The 19,856-nt window shown below is 32.0% G+C and overlaps 1 protein-coding gene and 1 long non-coding RNA gene across 2 annotated transcripts; one reads left to right on the top strand and one right to left on the bottom strand.

Annotated features, from left to right (window-relative positions):
- The first annotated feature begins 601 nt into the window (after positions 1–601).
- Positions 602–11,660, top strand: LOC105329808 (salivary glue protein Sgs-3). Its single transcript, XM_011431249.4, has 4 exons — positions 602–756; positions 5,473–6,345; positions 7,363–7,475; positions 8,642–11,660. The coding sequence occupies exons 1-4, from the start codon at positions 699–701 to the stop codon at positions 8,786–8,788; spliced, it is 1,191 nt and encodes a 396-aa protein (XP_011429551.3). The 5' UTR covers positions 602–698; the 3' UTR covers positions 8,789–11,660.
- A 303-nt stretch (positions 11,661–11,963) lies between these two features.
- On the bottom strand, positions 11,964–17,565 carry LOC105329809 (uncharacterized). Its single transcript, XR_010708008.1, has 4 exons — positions 17,428–17,565; positions 15,807–15,893; positions 13,427–13,573; positions 11,964–12,947 (listed from the first exon to the last, which is right to left on the bottom strand). It is a non-coding gene; the product is annotated as an uncharacterized lncRNA (long non-coding RNA).
- Between the last annotated feature and the right edge of the window lie 2,291 nt (positions 17,566–19,856).

Genomic DNA, 19,856 nt, shown 5'->3' with positions numbered 1-19,856 from the left:
AAAATACAGATTTTTTTTTACCTAAAAACTTTTTAAAAAGCTTTTTCTTTACGCAAAAAGACAGTTGATCAATTTGTCTAAATTGTATAAAAGTTTTTGCAATTTCTCATACTAACTCCATCTCTAAAAATATATTTCATTAGAAACGTCAAAACAGCATCATCAGCAGTTCCTAGTTCAAGCAGTATTGCATAAAAATAACCGAAGCAAATTTAATTATATATATATATATATATATATATATATATATATATACTGTAATTCTTACGGAACGATTTGACAATTTTTTAGGGCATGTTTTTCTCGTGAGGTTTTTTTATGAGGTAAACCCGCGACCCACCGTCCAACTTCAATCCCCTTTACCCATGTTTAGACTAAGGATGTGAAGTTTGGCTGAAAATGCTCCAGTTGCTCTGGAGAAGTCGAAAATGTATAAGTATACAGACGAACGTACAGACAGACGCCGGACAAAAAAGTGATCAGAAAAGCTCACTTGAGCTTTTAGCTCAGGTGAGCTAGAAATGGAGGTTTCTCATTCCAAATTGTACGACTTTTTTATGTACGAGTTCTCTTGAGGATACGATACAACTCTGAATCATCTCGACGTTTTTGTTTACCGTCCGTAAGCTATGTTTCTATTTGAGCCAAACTAGTCCAGGTTGTCAAAACTTCCGGAATCAGATTCTGTGTTGATCACGATGGCGAAAATACTGCGATGGTTTGCCCACGTTTTAATATTTTCCCTTGTTATATCAGGTACTGTAATTTGCTTAACAATCTTTAACCAATTGTTTTAGATTATTTAAAATCATAGCTGTCTAATACTCAAAATTATGAAATGTGTACAAAATCTAGCTGATTCGCCAATGTTTGAATAGAAAATCTTGCGACGTGTATACTAACTATAGTTACTTAAAGGGTCTAAAGCAAAACATATCACATGCTATAGATAGAATTATTAAGATATGCATTGTATCACAATTGACCTTTTATTTTTTTGTAAAAATGTCATGTGATATATCCTTGTATGAGATATGAGTCATTCAGGTGTTTTAGCTACTGCAAGAATAATAGAATTATTCATTATTACGAGCTTGGGATAGTGAAATTCCACCTCGGGGACAAGATTCCTAGTCTAGGACGAGGCTGTTGAGTCTTAGACTGTGAATCTTGGCCCCGAGGTGGAATTTCACTATCCCACACGAGTATATAATGAATGATTATTTTTCTTGCATTATATTACCTTAAAAAATGATGTTTGACAACTTTCTGTTATAACTTTCAAAAGATTACTTTCCGTTTATCCCTCCGTGTGCTTCAAATAGTGCAAGTCAAAATGACAGCTTACAACAGTTTTTTGATTAAAAATATGATAAATTGTAATTAAATAAGCAAAACAATTACTTAATGGATAATCTCAATCACCCATTTTGCATTTCCCTACAGCAGACAACATTTGTTTACGTTTTAAAACGAAGTAGTAATACACAGTGTAAGACAGAAAAATCTCACACCGCTGTCTCACACCTGACAAACCGATCTCTCGATCACCGCTGACAATGCGAAAAATGCTTTTCCTTTTCATGTTTGTTAATATGTAAACATGAACCGTTGGTTAGAGTGCAGAATTTTTTGTTAAACAAAGACAGTGAATGATATTCATTCAAAACGTATGCATTTGGATCCACCTGCCTAATAATGGATCCAAATTTTTGTTAAATATTGGGGGATCAGACAGTCTTTATTTATGACATCATATTAATTCATTCGTAAAACAATTTTTGCCTTAGAAAATATTCCAGCCGTAGAAAGGTGAATCTTAGAATATAGAAGTTTACCTTTAAAATCGAACATCACTACTTTATTCAGAATCAATCAGATTGTTTTTTCAATGTTAATGGGTTTTTTCTTCAAAAAAATATTTGATAAGATATGTGTTAAACAAGTCCTATATCCTGAATAAAAGGGCTCAATGGTTGTGACAATTTATAGACAGTATTGATGTTCTTTAGTCTAAAAAGAGTTCTTATTTCATCTAAAGACTTTAGATGAAATAAGAGCTCTTTTTACAAACATAGCAAAATACCCAAATTAATTTTTTTTTTAAAATGCATGAGTTTTTTTCTTTGCCTAATGATGGTTTATAAACAGAGACATAAATAACCGAGATTGGCAACTCTGCCATTACCATGTTTTGTTGTTGAAAAATAATATGGGATCAATCTTACTTTGAGAACTTAAACTACATATTAGTAAACTGAGATAATGATCTTAAACCAAAAGTATAGGTTTTAGACATTTTTGAAACAAAAAATTGAAAAATAAGATTAATATATTAATAGAAAATATGTTGGCCACCTATAAAACTTCGGCGAAATCTCGGACTACGGGTAGCCAACTGCCTCCTAAAACTCCTTTTTTTAATATTGTTTATGAGACATAAACTCATGAAAATATGATATTTTGAATGTTTTGGTAATAGGTTTTAGCTGTTTATATTTCGATATAATTGTTTATTAGAAAGATATACTAATTTAAACTGGGAATACTTTACAATAGGGACCCCAAGATTTCGCGAGATTTTGATCAGTTGCCAATCTCTGTTATCTATGTCTCTGTTTATAGCTAAGCAAATCATATGTTAAATTTCAGACAGAGCTGATGGTTAATTTGTTGACTGTCCAGCAACCTGAAAACACTAGCTGTTCTAACATTTCTCGTTTGCTTAGTCAATTGTTTTCACTTAAAAAGCTTTTGATTGAAACCTTGGAAAGTTATTCGAGCGAAGGGGCAATAAACATTGTTATTATAGCTCAATGTTAATTTTATATCATGTATATAAGGCAACATCTGATTGATTCTAGACAATCTCGTGTTAGGGCAATAAAACTTCATATATCCCTGTCATTGTCATATTTTTTATCATATCCCACCACTGCAAATTTTCATTCTATGCTTATAAAAATTTCCCAGGATGAGCATATGTGATGAAATAGGGTTTTAAATCCTTTTTATATCAGAAAACTGATATGAAAAACAATTACATGTGTATAACCCGTTGTTTCTTAATTTATCACCTGTCGTTTAGTATAATCAACAATTTTTTGCATGAACGTTCAAGAGATATGAAGATTATTTTCCCTGAAATATCATATTTCCTAGTGAAATAAATCTTTTTAATTTCCTCACAATCATGCAATAAATGTAGAATAAACAGCAGTCATTTAATGATCGAATTAACTTTTTAAGCCAAATAGCACCCAATATGGTTGCGCCATAGAGCTGAAGAAGTTTTTGTTGTTGTTAGTACATGTACCACTGATTCAACATTAATTTTTGAGCTTACTTGAGCTGAAAGCTCAAGTGAGCTTTTCTGATCACATTTTGTTTGTGTCCGTCTGTCTGTCTGTCCATAAACTTTTTGCATTTTTGTCATCTTCTCCAGAACTACTGGGCCAATTTCAGTACAATTTAGCACAAAGTACCCTTAGGTAAAGGGAATTTAAAGTTGTGAAAATTAAGGACCACGCTCTTTTTTAAGGGGTGATAATTAGGAATTATTGAAAATTTTTGGGGGAATTTTCAAAAATCTTCTTCTCAAGAACCATTAGGCCAGGAAAGCTGACACCTGTGGGAAAATTGTGAAAATCATGACTCCCAGGGGTAGGGTGGGGCCACAATGGGAGTCAAACTTTTACATAGGAATATATAGAGTTGATGTTTAAAAACTTTGTCTTCAGAAATGATGAAAACTTATGTAAAAGCATCCTCAGATAGTGTAGATTCAAAGTTGTGAAAATCATGACCCCCGTGGGTAGGGTTGGACCACAATGGGGGGGGGGGGGGGGCGATCTTTTACAGTAGGAATATATAGAGAAAATCTTTAAAAATCTTCTTCTCAGAAACCACTCAGCAAGGAAAGCTGAAATTTGTTCAAAGCATCACAGGTAGTGTAGATTTAAAGATATGAAAATCATGACCTCTAGGGTTAGGATGGGGCCACAATGAGGGGTGAAACTTTTACATAGGAATGAATGGAATAAATCTTTAAAAATAAATCTTTTTCTTAAAAACCAATTAGCCAGAAAAGCTAAAACTTGTGTGAATTTATTCCTAGGTAGGGTAGATTCAAAGTTGAGAAAATCATGACCCCTGAGGGTAGGAAGGGTCACAACGGGGGGGGGGGGGGGGGGGGGGGCAAAAATTATTCACAAAAGCTGAAATGTTATCATATATGGTTTTACTTATACGCAAGTATTTTAACATATTGCTGTTTCTTTAAAATTGTTTAAACTTTAGCCCCTGGACAAATGTTGGCCTTCACAATAGATTCAGAATTTGATGTAGGTTAATATTCCATATATATATATATATATATATATATATATATATATATATATATATATATATGAGGTGATATGACTATAAAATCATCACGTTAGGAAAGGGACTTGAATAGAAACATAAGAATATCCAGGGCGAAAATATGGGGTTTTATTTATACATGATCTACATGTATTACATACTACATACTATGTACATATAATGTCCATACTACGTTGTCCAGATAGTTTGTATTATGACTCCATTAAGCAGATTTTATCATAACTATTGTTCCTCAGGTGAGTGATGTGGCCCATGGGCCTCTTGTCATTGATTTTCTTACACATTCATGTTGTCATTAAGCCTCACTATAAAACTTGTTTAAAAGATAAATATTAACATACTTCTTGCATGTAAGTGAACAGGGATAGGGTAATGGTAATATGTCACTTTATCTGTATCAATAGTGTTTTAACATATCTACTCTCAAACATTTATTTTACATTAAGGAAAAAGATATTTACTCTTAGTCATTCTGAATATCTGAGTTTTCTTTGAAGTTGTTATGACTTTATGTATACTTTATTGAGGTCTTTATTTTTCCCATGCATTTGCAATTTTTTTTTATTGTTTTTGGAAGGACCTTTACAAATGTCTGAATGTATAATGCTAGTATTTACATTTCAGAATATCTTTTCCTATTTGAACTCTTAAATAAAATTTAATCATGTACCAACTAAGTTTTATATCCCAGTGAATTTTCCACATTGATATGCATTTTCTAGGGACACTCAATTAAAAAAAAATAAAGTGCTTTCTTTTCTTTGGTGGTTCTTATGTGGTATGAAGGTAGCTAGCATTGATGAAAATTACATAACCTAATGATGTTTTTCATCCTTAAGTTACAAATAAGTACGAATATTTCTTCTGGAATGACTGCTACCTTAACCTCCTGTAAGAACTATGGTAGAAAGCATTTTACTGCTTTTATTTATACATATTCCTTGTCATCTCTCTTTCATACTTTAGATTTTTACACCCATGTTATATGGTGAGAATATAGAATTGCCACCACCAATTTTTTAAAATGATTTTAAAAAGTTTGCAATAATGATTTGTAATAATCAATACTTTATATTAAATGCCCAGGCACAGAACAAAAGCCAACAGAGACCAATAAGGACTTAACAGATGAATTAGAGGAGACTACAACTGTAATTATTTCAACTGTAGCTTCTGTTACTGAGAAAGAGGAAAACAAGTCTTCCTCAATAGTGTCTGTCCCAACAACACACATAAAAGACAATGATAACAAAACATTAACTCTCACCCCTAAACCTTCAAAAACTAGTACACCATCACTTGTCACCCCTATCCCAACAAAGTCTACTACTGCCACGCCATCACCTGGCAAACCTATCCCAACAAAGTCTACTACTGCCACGCCTTCACTTGTCACCCCTATCCCAACAAAGTCTACTACTGCCACGCCATCACCTGACAACTCTAACACTATAAAGGCTCCTACTGCCGCGCCATCACCTGACAACTCTAATACTACAAAGGCTCCTACTGCCGCGCCATCACCTGACAACTCTAACACTACAAAGGCTCCTTCTGCCACGCCATCACCTGACAACTCTAACACTACAAAGGCTAAGACTACCACACCATCACTTGACAACCCTAACCCAACAAAAGCTAGTACTACCACACCATCAAATGTCAAATCTCAAACTCCAAAGGCTAAGACTACCACACCATCACTTGTCACCCCTAACCCTACGAAGACTAGTAACAGTACTTCCAAACCATCAAACGCCAAACCCAACCCTACCAAGGCTAGTACTACCAAATCTCCAACCCCAACTAAAACAACAGTCAAACAAGAAGACAATGCACGTACATCTCTCCCTACTTCACAAGATTCTTCTGAAAATAATGATGGTAACAATGAAAATATAAATGACTTAAAAGATCAGAAGACCAGAAGACCTTCAGAAAATGCAGGTATTAATACAGGTAAGTGTAAATGTCTTTCCCAATATGAAATTATTTATTGGTCTATACCTCAAATGTCAGTTTGTTGAAAGTTTGATGTTAATTTTTAACTGGGTTTTTCAAAGGAAAAATGTGGTTTATATTGAAATGGTGAAAATGGTGGGTGGGCGGCTGCCAAAATGGTACCCTTATAATACGGATAAGTCCTCCTACAGTTTTCAAGATAAGAAATTGTTATTTTGTAGATCAATTATACATATATTAGAGAAGTGCATATTGCTTGGATTTTGTTTTATGATAATTTATGAAAAAAAAATATACATGTACCAGCTGTTGAACTTAGTCATTTTTTGGCAAAATATTGCACATAGGGTACATGTACCCTTATTGTCAGGATTACTCTCACTACATTTTTAAGATACAAAGTTGTTCTTATGCAGATCAATTGTACATATATCGGAAGTGTGCTTATTGCTAGGATTTTGTTTTCTGATATTTATGGAAAAAATACCAGCTGTTGAACTTATTTTTTTTTCACCAAAAATATTGCTTAAAGAGTACCCCATTTCTCTGGATAGGTAGTGTTGATCAGTTTAGGGTTGACAAATGGATTATGTGTGCTGTTCACACAGAAAAAAACCCAGTTTGCTGTCACATTGACAGCTTTTCTCTTGTTAGAGCTAATGCTTTAACTTTGGTATCTGTTTATGTTTTTGGACCACGTCTCATCTTTTGGTTACTGTTTTTTTCCAAGCATATTTGAGTGCAAATACAAATGTCAATACATTGGTACAATTTTTTTTAGCACATTCTTAATGGAAATTTAGCTATCTAAAATATGAAATGTAACATGGAGGGTGCTTTGTATACTTGTAAGGATCATGTTCTTAATTTTTAGGATGCCAGCATGGTAAAGGTTTTAGAGCAGTATAAAGTGGGCTAGAATCTTGGAGCTGGTTACTTATATAAATATATACTTGTCTTTTCGCATTCCATCCATCATTATGGGGAATTATGAGAACTATGTCTATTTTACAGGCATGTCCTCTCTGAATCCAGAGTCTGAGCCAGAAGGCCACTTTATGGCCTATTTTCTGACTGCAGTAGTCTTGTGTGTAGCAGGATATGTAATTTTCCACAACAAGCAAAAGGTAAGATAGCCAATTGCCCTTGTTTGTGTGTTGAATAGTTTTATGTCAGAGTACACTTAAGTCTATGTAACATTATTGTTGACCCGCAGCTGTTCCAAGTAATTACCGGTAATGTGAAGTTGTTTGTGTATTTTACATCTAGTATAAAATCATATATCTGGTAATTTTTGCAAAGATCCAGTTTTCGCTAAATTTGTGTCCTCTTTTAAATTGCAAATAATTGAATACACAAAAATTATATCCCAAATCATTTTGTTTAAGAAACTTTTACAATGATTATCACAAAAAGATGACACGCAAAATAAATATGTTACAGATATTCCCTCTTCGCAAATTTTGTGACATGCGAAACAAAACCAGATATACTGTATATCAATTAACTGAAAAAGTGAGAATCATACATCTTTGGTTTGGGTCTAAATGGTAGAGTGGTTGAGAATTTTTTCATCCGTAACTGACCTTAGATAAAAATTCTATGAATATCCCTTTCTTTCTATCTAAAAATAGATGAGTGCATGTCAGTAAAAACATTAATGAAGACTTCTGCTTTTTTGATTGGGAATTAATTACCTTGTTCAGTGCCCTCTGATGTGCAAGGTGCATTAAAATCAGATTATGAATGGTCAGTCCCATTTATAAAAGAACAAAAATAATGGACTAAATAAATATAAGTTCAATTTTGTAACAAAAGGCAAAAAAAAAAAAAAATGCTCACAAAAACACAATATATTGTTTCAAAATTAAATGGCATGTTTTAAACTCAAGTCATATTCTGACAGAAATAAGATTTTTTTTTGGTTTTAGTTTTTAATTAAACTCTAGTTTCATAATATTTTTTAATTAATTCATGAGTGTCTTCGAAAATTTAGACTCATTTAAAGTTTTAGTTAACTAGGACCCATTTGTGTGTTAAACCAAAGGGGGGGGGGGGGGGAGGGGGGGTTATGAATTATAAACTTTTCATTTGACAAAAATTTTAATAAAATTAAAGATTCAATTGAATATAATTAGATTGAAGTTAAACATATGACCTATTCACTATTATTGTGTAAGGAAATCATGTTTAATGATTATTCACTTGAAAAAAAAAGGTATGTTTTCTTTGGACCAAAATTTTATTTCTAGTGAAGTGCATTGAATGGTTATTTTGTTGGTCTCTCCGACAGATTGTGGCATTCATTGTTGAAGGTCGAACTGGTCGGAAATCTTCACGCAGACCGAGCAAAGGTGGCTACCGGAAGCTAAAGCCGAGTGCTGATGATATAATGCCTTCTCTGGAGAAGTCGACAACATCCACTAGTTATGTGTATTGAGACTAAGCCCATCTTGCTGTCATGAGTTTTTGTGTTTCAACTTTAAGCAAAATTTTGAAATTATGTGCAAAAAATTTCTCTTCAGTGTATGAGAATACATGGACAAAACAGATGAAAAAAAGTCGGTCTGAATAAGTATGGTGGTAGTTGTCAGTGTAAATGTCTTGCTTTGATTTCTTAGCATGCTTTACAGCAATCTTAATACAAGAACAGAGAAAATTACCAGCTCATCAAATGGAACTTTACTTTTGTGTTAATTTTCAATTCTTCAAAATAAACTATGTAACTGTGTAAGATAATTGTATAGACAAATAAGACATCACATCAATATCCCTTTTACAATTGTTATGCTCTTCTTTATTGTACTGTGGTAACTATTTTTCATAAACTTGTAAATATGGAACCAAACCTTATAAGAGTGGGAAAAGAGACGGTGATGTATGTGACAGAGTTTATATTAAGGATTGTGTCCTTTTAAACAGCAAGATGAGATTAAAATTCAGCTACCTGCAAAGTTTTCCTTGAAATGAATATTTGTGGTGTAGAGATAATCATTTCCTTGTTTGTATTTTTGTTCAACTGTAAATGTTCATACAAACTGTACCCTGTTCCAAGTTTTTGCTTCCACCACTTTTTGCTTGATATTTCATTAATCATAAATACCCTTGTGCTCAAACTACGTTCATCCACTAATATGAAAAATGTCCAGATTACCTGTTTTTAAAAGCGCCCCCTCTACCGCTTGAAACTTGAATACACAAACCAAAATACATGTAGAAAGTAGTGGATTTTGCATTGCATCAGCCATGAAATAGCCCAGATAATAACGTTGAAAAATTGTGCGAGGTATTCCGAGTTACTAGTAATACCTAATGGTGAAAAGATGTAAAAATTTCCCATTATAAATCTCCATAAAAAATTTGTTTTTATTCTAGTGAACTTCTATGAGTGAAAAATGATAATTTGTCAATGAAGCTATTTTGGATATTTTCCCTTTTATCAATTTCAACTGTATTTCTTCCACAGATATGTGTATTTTTATTAAAATCATAAAAACGTGATGGAAGCCATAACTTGGGACAAACTATATATATATAGTAGGTGTCAAATGTTAATGGATTTGACTTATTTTTATCTCCTTATGTATGCACCGTTGGACACTTGACCGTCAAATTTCTTGTACTAGGTGTTAGTCATTAAGGATTAATTGGAAACATTCTTTAGTACTTGGATGGTAGGAAATTGCACTAGTCCATAGATAAGGATATGGAACCATTAAATCCTGTTTTTGAGAAACCATTGTACCGGTGGTTTCTTTTGATGACTGTGATAAAACATTTGTGTAACTAACTATCGAGTTAAAAACTTGAAGTCTGTTGTGTTTCTGTATCAGTGGGAAATGGAATGTGTAGTTTGAATGTTTCTGAATTACTTGTCAACATACAATACATATTCCAGATGAGCAAGGATTTCTACAATTTCATTATTGTAGTACTGTATTATAAATGTATGTTATATTGATCTTATTAATGGTGTGTTAATGTAAAATATAAACTAAAAAATGAAATTCCACAAAACTTTGCGTATCAGTATTACAGTAAGAAGGCACTTTGGTAAGGTTTTTGCTATTTTATACCAGTAATCATTAGAAAGGCAAGATACAATTGCCCTTTATTAACAAAATCATGCTCAGAGTTTTATGGGTACAATGTTATATTACATGATTACTTTGATGTATATTACAGTTTCTATACGATATTGATAACTTTTACCACTTCTAAGCAGTATCCTGCAGTAAATGTAATGTTTCAAATTTTTTAGAAGTTCTGATTTCTGAGGAGGAGAAAAAGCCCAGCCCTGATATTATTTATTTTGTTCTCTAATCATAACATGTATTGGCATAATGCTAAATGTTATCAAAGAATAACTGTTTTTTTTATTTAATATCAATTCAATCACTATATTCTAGTGTGTAGGAAATGTTTGGTAACTTCATTGAAAATAATTAGTTCATTAGACGGGTTAAATTTCAGCCATTTTTGATATGCATAGCAGTTTTGGGGCTTTTTAAATTAAAATTTTAAATTATTTTTATATTTGACCAGATTAATTTACTTTCAATTATCAATGTTGCAGTGATATATGTATGATTTGTTTTTTTGCTGGGTCACAAACATTACATGTAGTAATTTAGTAATATTCAGAGTGAACGTTTATTATGTAGAGTGAAAGATAATGAGTAAAACTATTCATTATGTTTTTCTATTGGTGTATATATATTAGTATGTTATACGAACATATTACATAATTGTTGATCATTCCATTTGATTTTTTGTTCTGCACAAACCTATGAAATAGGTAACATTGCCTAGTGTGTAGATTTCATTTCAATTTTAGTAAATTATTACTTTAAGTACTACCGGTAGTTACTATTATTTCAAGACATTTTCATATCTGAAAAAAAAAATCAGAAAAAATTCAAAGGTTTAAATTATCTCCTATATATTTTGTTCAAGATAACAAGTTTGAATAATGATTTTTTTGCTTACTATTTTACCCAATGTTGTTTTTTTTTTATTAAGGAATTATATCAAATAAATCAAACTTAAGTTTAATGTTAAACTACTCCAGGTTATTGCAGTGAATCAGCTGCTAGTAATTGACTGGACAGTCTTTAGTTTCATGTTAAATTTGTTTGGTCCTTTAGAAACCTTATTACTTTTTTTATTATTATGGTTTATATAATTGCTAGTATATTTGTGACAACATGTATATGATGCTGGTGATGTAACAGCTTGGTTTCTATGCACATAAGGATTATGTAGGATTTATTTTTGTTCATTACCTTGAATTAAAATGATTCAAACATTTATTTTGCATTGTATTAATTGATACAGTTGAAAAAAGACTATTTTTGAAAGGGAGAATTGAACACAGTATATTCCCAGTGAGTCATATAATTATTGAGTGATGCATGTGTATTCATTATTCCAGCTTTATTTTTTACTGAATTGTCAAGAGTTTTGGAATAGGGTATGGCCTGGCCCTCAACTTAGTTAAATGTGTTCATCAACCATAGACTTTTTGATTTTAGTGGGATTTTTAAAAATGGAAATAAAAGAGTAAACACTCGTATAGATGATCTAAATGATGTAATCTTTATAAAATGGTTCTTTTTCGAGTTTAAATAACAATTCATTTTGCATATATATGGAAGAAACTAAACAGCTGTAAAAACGAAAATGGACTACATGTAGTAATACTGTAAACCAACTATTACAACCGACGACTTATTTAATTAACCCGAAATGAACTGGTTCGCGGCAACTAATTTTCGCGGCCTGTTTTTCATTACAGCTATACTGCAATTGTCAAATACTGGTCCGAAGCGAAATTTTAAAATATTAGCAACAATGAGGCTCTCGCGAAAATTTCTCTTACGCGAAATAAAGTTGGTTTACAGTACACAAATCTCTAAAACAGTGGTAGAATACTCAATATGAAATTTATTTAAATGATTTTAATATACATGTATGCATAAGAAATGCAACAAACAACTCAAATGGTACGTTTGGCACATGAAAAATAAAACAATTAATTTTACATTCTTTAGTTTTTAGTTCCCAATTATATTTAGAAATAAATAATAAAAAAGAAGTATTTTTAAATGAACACATCTGATAAAAACAGCACACACAATTCTTGTATAATTGTAAATGAACACAAAACCTAGACTTATTCTTTTAAATCTTTTTCTCTGAAAATTGTGTGTCAATACATCTTGACACTTCGCGTTGCCTTAAATATTAACTGTTGTAAAATGAAGTTTCCAGACTTTATATTAACACAAGTCAAAACTATTCCACAGTCAAAAAAGTTTACTAGTATCACCCACTATACCATCTTCGCTAGCCAAGTGTCCGATTCGTTTTTCTCATCTCTGAGACAAGATGTATTGACACACAAATACCCCACCGAAGTATGCATTGGACTAGTCAACAAATATTATACCACTTTTCCATAAGATGATTATGATAACAGTTACCAATAGTATTAAAAGTAAAAATATCAAAACTCCAATCATAATCAAACGTCTCCGATGCGCACGCAGCCAAAGTCTCTTTCTTGCCTTTGACGTCACTACAGCGAATTGATTGGTCTGAAATAGAAGTTGTTATTCCGTTAGCAATCCAAACGACCAATTAGTAGCTCATAAATACGACATTAACTTTGGTTTATAATGTTTTAATGTATTTAATTTCGCGTACGTGCATGCATGCTTTTTATAAAATCTATATAGTAATGAATTTTTTTTTTAATAAAATCAAATATTGAAAAAGGATGTACTTGACCAGTGTTAAGAATAATTAAAAAATGTTTTGATTTTTACTTTTCTATGCACCATAAATATGTTAAATTTTGTATTTATAAATGTTACCCCTCTGACCATTTTGAGTCATCTTTAAAACCATAAAACTATATAGATATATATAAAATGACTTGTTTTGCCTATGTTCAGATGAGGTAATAATGAATAGATGACAATCTTGAAATGACATTTTAAAACATTTCCAAATGTCTGTTCCATATCAATCTTGTATTGTTAAAACATATTAACAATCTACAAGTTAAAAATACCCCCTCTTCTAGCCTCTCCGATTTATCCACCAGAGTATCGAGTTTCCCCTCCCGGTCCCTGATCTTCACGAGGTTTTGGTGCATGACCTGAGTCACTTCGTCTACTTCTTGATGAAGGTCCTCTACTGTTTTCAGCGGCTGTCTTTGCTAGGATATGGGAAATTATTTTAAGCACTTATATTCGTTAACATACCAGCATACACAGATATAACTACACAGGCGTACAAGAGATTTTTCATTAACTCTCAGTGTATCTGGACTACCCCCTTGTAATTTTGTAAGATACCCCCGTTGTAATTTCATATTGAAAAGGCACCTGTTTTATCATGTGAATGTTTCATCTAAATGAAATTCCAAAAAAATATGAAATTCTAAAAAAAAAATATGAATGACCTAAACGATAGAATTTTTGGGGGGTTCCAGCGGATATGAAGGTAACATCGCTGCAGTAAAAATATATATTACCCGTGTTATCTTTTTATGCATTTGAATAATCACTACCTTCATATAGCTGATATATAATCCCACATAAAGCGTAATTCACTGTTTATATAAGCAGGTCGAGACCACTATATTATGTGACGTCGGCATAAATTTTCATACTAAATTAGGCATTTGTTTACTTTTATCGACAAACCAATCAGGTGAATGAGTTGCAAGGCATTGTGGGCTACTACAAGTTTCAGTGTATACAAAGCGTATTGAAAATATATACCATTTTGAATTGTCCTTTGGAAACTTATTTTGAATGATTTTTCAGAAATTATGAAATTAATATGGACAATTATGTCTGAACTTCAATTTCTATGCTCACATTTAAAAAATATTGCATTTGAGGACTTATATATCAACATTTTTAAATACCCCATTGTCAATGTTCAAAAGAGAGGTACGTCCTATTGAATTAGAAGCAGTGAGTACCGTTTTTTTTCACGTGATACCCCATATTTGGGACAACATTAGTAGAATGCGCGTTGATATTTTCTTCAGGGACATTCATCAGAATGCTTAACGGATAAAATACTATATGCTGCATAGCTTGCGCTTCTGCGTTTGTATATTTGTGCATTTCTACTACTGTGGCTATTCACGTATGTTAAAAGTGTACAGTTACCTGTATTTATTTCTAGTGTACAATGATAAAGTCACCAATACACAATTGTGCAGTTTTTTCTTATCAAAATCTGTTTGTACTTGTACGGGTATGTTTGTCAGTCGTTTGATACTGATCATTTTTTGAAGCAACAATTGATCAACTTAAACAACAGGTAATGGTACGTAATCTTTCCTTTTTTTTTCTTCTAAAGTAAAAATCAGGATGTACAAACATTCCGGCAAGCAATTAAATATTGTGAATAAAACAGACAAAAACCACGTGCGTTTTTTGAATCGTAAACACGTTGTAGACGGTCATGCATTGCAACTCATTCATTGGATTGGAGAATCTGTTTGCCGAAAATACTGTCACGTGTTAAATAATGCTATCCATAAAAGGTAATGCACCCGACCTGTGAAGAGTACGTAAATTAGTGTCGATCAGCTGAGCACGTTACATTTCACAGATGGAACAATCTATGTGAAGGCTACTATGTTACGTTTCAAATTACATCAACTTGGAAGTCCATAGACAGCCCATGCAAGTTCGTGAAGTTTGTTCGCTCATTACAGCTTGCAAGTAGGTTTTGATCGATCAAGAAATTATTCACGCAAAGACAATATTAAAAAAGTACAGAAATAGCTTCAATTAATTGAATGTAAACATCATTCATTATAGCTTTTTGATTTTAAGTTTATATTAAATTAGGCGATCAAGCATTTAAAGCAGTTTCAAAAGTTTTATGGATTGCTTATTCAATAGCGGACAGGTCGTTTAACTAGATCTTGTACGATCGCCTTCCAACTGGATTGCTACAGAGTACAAAAAAGCTGGTCTTGAAATGAAGATTCATGTGTATACACATGCATGGTACTATATAAATAGTGCCTGTTTGGGAGGGTAACTGTGTCAATTTCAACAGTTACCCTCCCAAACAGGCACTATTTATTTTATTATACTGAATGTCTTGATTTTAAAGAAAAATTTACTGCCTTTCTACAGAAATTAAGTGAATTCTACGGCGAACCGTTCGCGCATAATTTATGCGCATGTAACAATTCGTTGTGTTAACCGTTGCCAAGTGTGTTGCTAAAGCTGAGGGTAATAGAAGGGATTACCAACTGCGTCTAAACCAATCAGATTTCAGTATTTAACATGAGAGTATAATAAAACGATTTATTGACCTATATGTATGAGACATTGATTTTTTTTTTATATATGCAAGTATCTATAAATTTAAATCTTTTGTGATACAAAACTAACACGAAGCTGTTTAATAAGTACCTGAGTTTCCATTTCTATTTCGACCTTTTCTTCCTCATTTTTCTTTTTCTTGAAGCGTGTGAAGACTCGAATCTTTCTTGATTTTACCTAAAATACCAAACAAAAATTGTAAATATGTATTATGTTTTACAACATTCTTTCAAATCATGTTGCAAAAAATGCTTCGCAAATACAGTGAGACTTCACGTGGCTTGGACATTTTTACACTGTGCACAGACAAGTGCAGTCACTTTTTAAAATGGTCCTTTGTTTCAATAAGAGAATGTGCTTGTTTGATAAATAAATTTAAAAGTTTTAAATTGCTTTGTAGTTTTTATATTCAGAAGTTATTATTAATGAAGCGTCTACGAATGCCTTTAGTATTAGATTTAGTAAAACCGGAAGAATTGGAAGAAAACAATAAAGAAAGGATGTCAACTGACTGTTACTGCATTGTTGGAAAATTGACGTGTCTAGAAATAAAGTTTTAAAAAACAAAACGTAAATAGGCACATTTTACACTTGGACATAATGTATTAGACTAGATTTGGCGATTATTATTGTTTGGTTAACATTTCCTGACTAAAAACAATATCAAGCAGGGTTGTTTTTTTTTAATTAAATAAACTGAATTTCAAAATAGGAGAATTGGAGTCTGACATTATGATTATTTTATACAGTCCGTGATTTTTCGTAGGTCGCTTTAGGTTTCGACTAATCAATAAACGGGGTACGTAGATTTCCGTCTTGTCAATTTCCGGCCAGCTTCAGTCGTTGCAGGTTTCGACCAGTCGATAAACGGGGCGTATAAATTAGTTTTTATAGAGCTATGAGTTAACTAAAGTTGAGGGGATCATTCTAGGTAGATGTAAATATATGCAGATGAACTGTTTTTTGCTGCAAAAATGCGCTTTCATGATGATTCAAAATAATTTTCAATGTTACTTAATCCTCTATGGTAAAAAAAAAATTAAATTGTTCAATGATTTCTACTCTTTGGAATCATTTGCCAACTTTTAACACAGGACGACAATAATGTAATGTTTATTTAATCAGGCCATCATAATAGAAACATGAATAACACAAGGTAAGAAGCTACAATATTCTTCTCATGAAGAAGAAATAACATTTTAACACTAAATATTTCCGACAAGTAAATTGCTTGTACCAATAAGCAATTGATACTTGATTGATTGATTGATTGATTGATTGATTGAGTCTTAAAATTAATCTTTTCAATGCCACGTTTACTTAGGAGTTGGAGCCCAGAACCTATCTGCACCCCTCCCCTCCTACGCACAATCACAAAAAACCCATTCAAATCCGCGTTGCCATAGGTGTTTGCTTGGTCTAGAAAGACCCCTTACTGTTTAGAGACTTGAAAATCGACCCCCTGGTCAAATTGGAAGCCCCTAATCATCATCATGATTAAACAATTCACTTATTTGACACTATGTCTTATTCAACTCATTCTTCTCCACAAGGATCTTCAATATTTTCCACATGCCAGATTTTTTCCTGCATGCAGAATCTCTGTGAACGATCGATCGAGCACGACACAGCGAAATTTTATTCCCGATGCAGCAAGTAAAAAATCAATATAATTATTTAATATTTTTTCATGAAGAAATTATATACTTACCATATTGCAGTTTAAATGCTGCTATTTTCCAAGTCCCGCCGCAATGCAGATCGTGAAGGATATACCACAGGTCTAAAAATAGGACCTTTTCTGAAAAAGAAATTAAACAAGAATTATATAACAAAGATGATAGCGGATACAAATAATTTCATATAAAAGGATGGGTAGTTTCAAACATTTTAAACAGCTTTTCACTGCACCTTTCGCCACGTAAAATTATTTTTTCCTAGTCTTATTTATGTCATCAAAGGTTTTTTTTTACTTGTTATTTTGTAATTTTGATTGTTAAGTGTTTTTCTTCATATATAGGCTATGTTTTAAAACATGAAAACACTTATTCTTTGTTTACAACAGTAAAGACAATATTCAGGCTGGGTGGTCAACAAAACCATCAGATATATCTTAAATTCATAAAAATGATGTTTCAAGCAATATTTTTTTACGAACAAAAAACAAAAGTTAAAGGCCTTAAAATTAGCCCCTGATTAAATTGGAAGCCCCTTATCATTATGTTTTATCATTTGAATTATTTGATGGTTTGTCGTATAATTGTATTTGACCCAGTCTACTCCGCCTGAAACTTCTACATACATGTATATATATTGTCAACATGCCAGGAATTTTTTTATGCATGCAGAAACTCTGTGAACGAGGATCGCATGTAGCAATCTCTCTCTCTCTCTCTCTCTCTCTCTCTCTCTCTCTCTCTCTCTCTCTCTCTCTCTCTCTCTCTCTCTCAAGTTCCAAAAACAATCATGAGAAGAAAAATACGAAATTTAGGATATTTCAGGAACGTAGCATCATGAGACCCCCCTGCCCCCCCCCCCAACTTTTTTTTTTTACAGCGAACATTTTTCTAAAATTTACATTTAAAAAAATGAATTATGATTGAAATGCCCGTAATTTGTATGTATACATGTACTTGCATAACATCATATTCTATAAGAATGTTAAATTGATAACTTTCTGGTTTGACAAATAAAAAAAAATAGGAAGTAACAATGGTGTTTAAAGGGTATCTTGAAAGAAAATTATCGAAACGTAATTCACAGCAGTTTTAACAAAAATATTTAAAATGTTTGATCCAACAATTAAAGAAAAATAATAGCAAATGGTGAAATACAATGAAAATGTGAATTAACATTTTGGCACTTGAAAATTGAAAAAAAAAATCTTCTATATTTCTTTTTTAGATATGTTTAACATATTTAGTAAAGTATTTAGTTACGCCATAAAAATGAGAATTTTTTTTGGTCGTTCCAAAAGCCATTAAAGAAGTCGTGTCTGTTTGAATATCTGTTATGTCTGCAAACATAGTTATAATATTTAGTAGTATATAGTATATTGCGCGCGAACAATTGCAGTCCTGTAAACCGAGTGACAACCATACATAATTTACAAAAAAAAGAAGTTAACACACGTGGTTCTTATGTTGAACTCATTGACCGTAAATATAATAAGCAATATACAATAAGGAAAAATTTCACATAATAACTTCATCAGCATAGCGTAGGTAATCAGTTAGTCTGAACTTATTAACTAAGAGAAACGATTTTATTATTATGGTTTCTCTGAAATAAAAAAAAATGTAAAAAGATTTAACACAAACTTTTATTCATGTATTGATGTATTAGAAAATCGCTTTAAACAAACATTATGCAAATCTCTCCATGTCAAAAGCCGAGACCGTTTTATGTAATACAAGGAAGCTTGACTCTATAGATTATGAAAGTAGCACAAAAACCGTATTATCATCAATATAATCGAATGTCTTAAGTTTTTTTTCGACATAGGGGACAATTTACTTCTTCTTCTCAAGGCTGGAAGCAAGATGAAAGATGATGTATAAAGATTATAGACTAACATCCATTCATGTATTGTTCTTTTTACAAAATTACATCAAACAAATTTAATGTCATCCTCTCCATTTCAAAAGCCATGATATGTTTTACACAAAAAGCTTGATTTATAGTTTATGAATTACATGTAAGAGACAAAAACGTACTCTCAGTAATTTATAGTGTTTCACGTTTTTCCCGACAGATAGAAAACAACAGACAAAGCACAAGTGATTTTAATGTAGGTTAACCTGAACGGGCTTACATACTTTATAAAAAGAAACTCTCTCTTGACAATCAAAATTATTACACTGTATTTCGTATAAACTCTACTTGAGAGATAATCAATATCCACTTAAATTAAATATTTTTTTTATTGCGAAAGAACCTTATGACCATCTGATAAGAGTTATGTGCGTCCATTTTGTACATTTGAGGATATGTAAACTTTTCTTGAACTGGTTTGTTTCTGTCCGAAACTGACCAAAACTGTTACCAAAAGATATACAATGTAAAAACTATAAGTATGAGATTCTACAAGTTGTTTTGAATGCAAATTATGCATACAAGACCAGACCATACCTTTTTAAT

This window comes from Magallana gigas, chromosome 7 (assembly GCF_963853765.1).
Source record: "Magallana gigas chromosome 7, xbMagGiga1.1, whole genome shotgun sequence".
Classification (NCBI taxonomy): Eukaryota; Metazoa; Mollusca; class Bivalvia; order Ostreida; family Ostreidae; genus Magallana; species Magallana gigas.
This window is presented reverse-complemented; position numbering and strand designations above follow the sequence as displayed.

Excerpts from the sequence above, each read along its gene's own strand:
- LOC105329808 (XM_011431249.4), top strand. The coding sequence starts at position 699 with ATGGCGAAAATACTGCGATGGTTTGCCCACGTTTTAATATTTTCCCTT. Across the intron at positions 6,346-7,362 it reads AAATGCAGGTATTAATACAG|GCATGTCCTCTCTGAATCCA; the intron begins GTAAGTGTAAAT and ends TCTATTTTACAG. Across the intron at positions 7,476-8,641 it reads TTTTCCACAACAAGCAAAAG|ATTGTGGCATTCATTGTTGA; the intron begins GTAAGATAGCCA and ends TCTCTCCGACAG.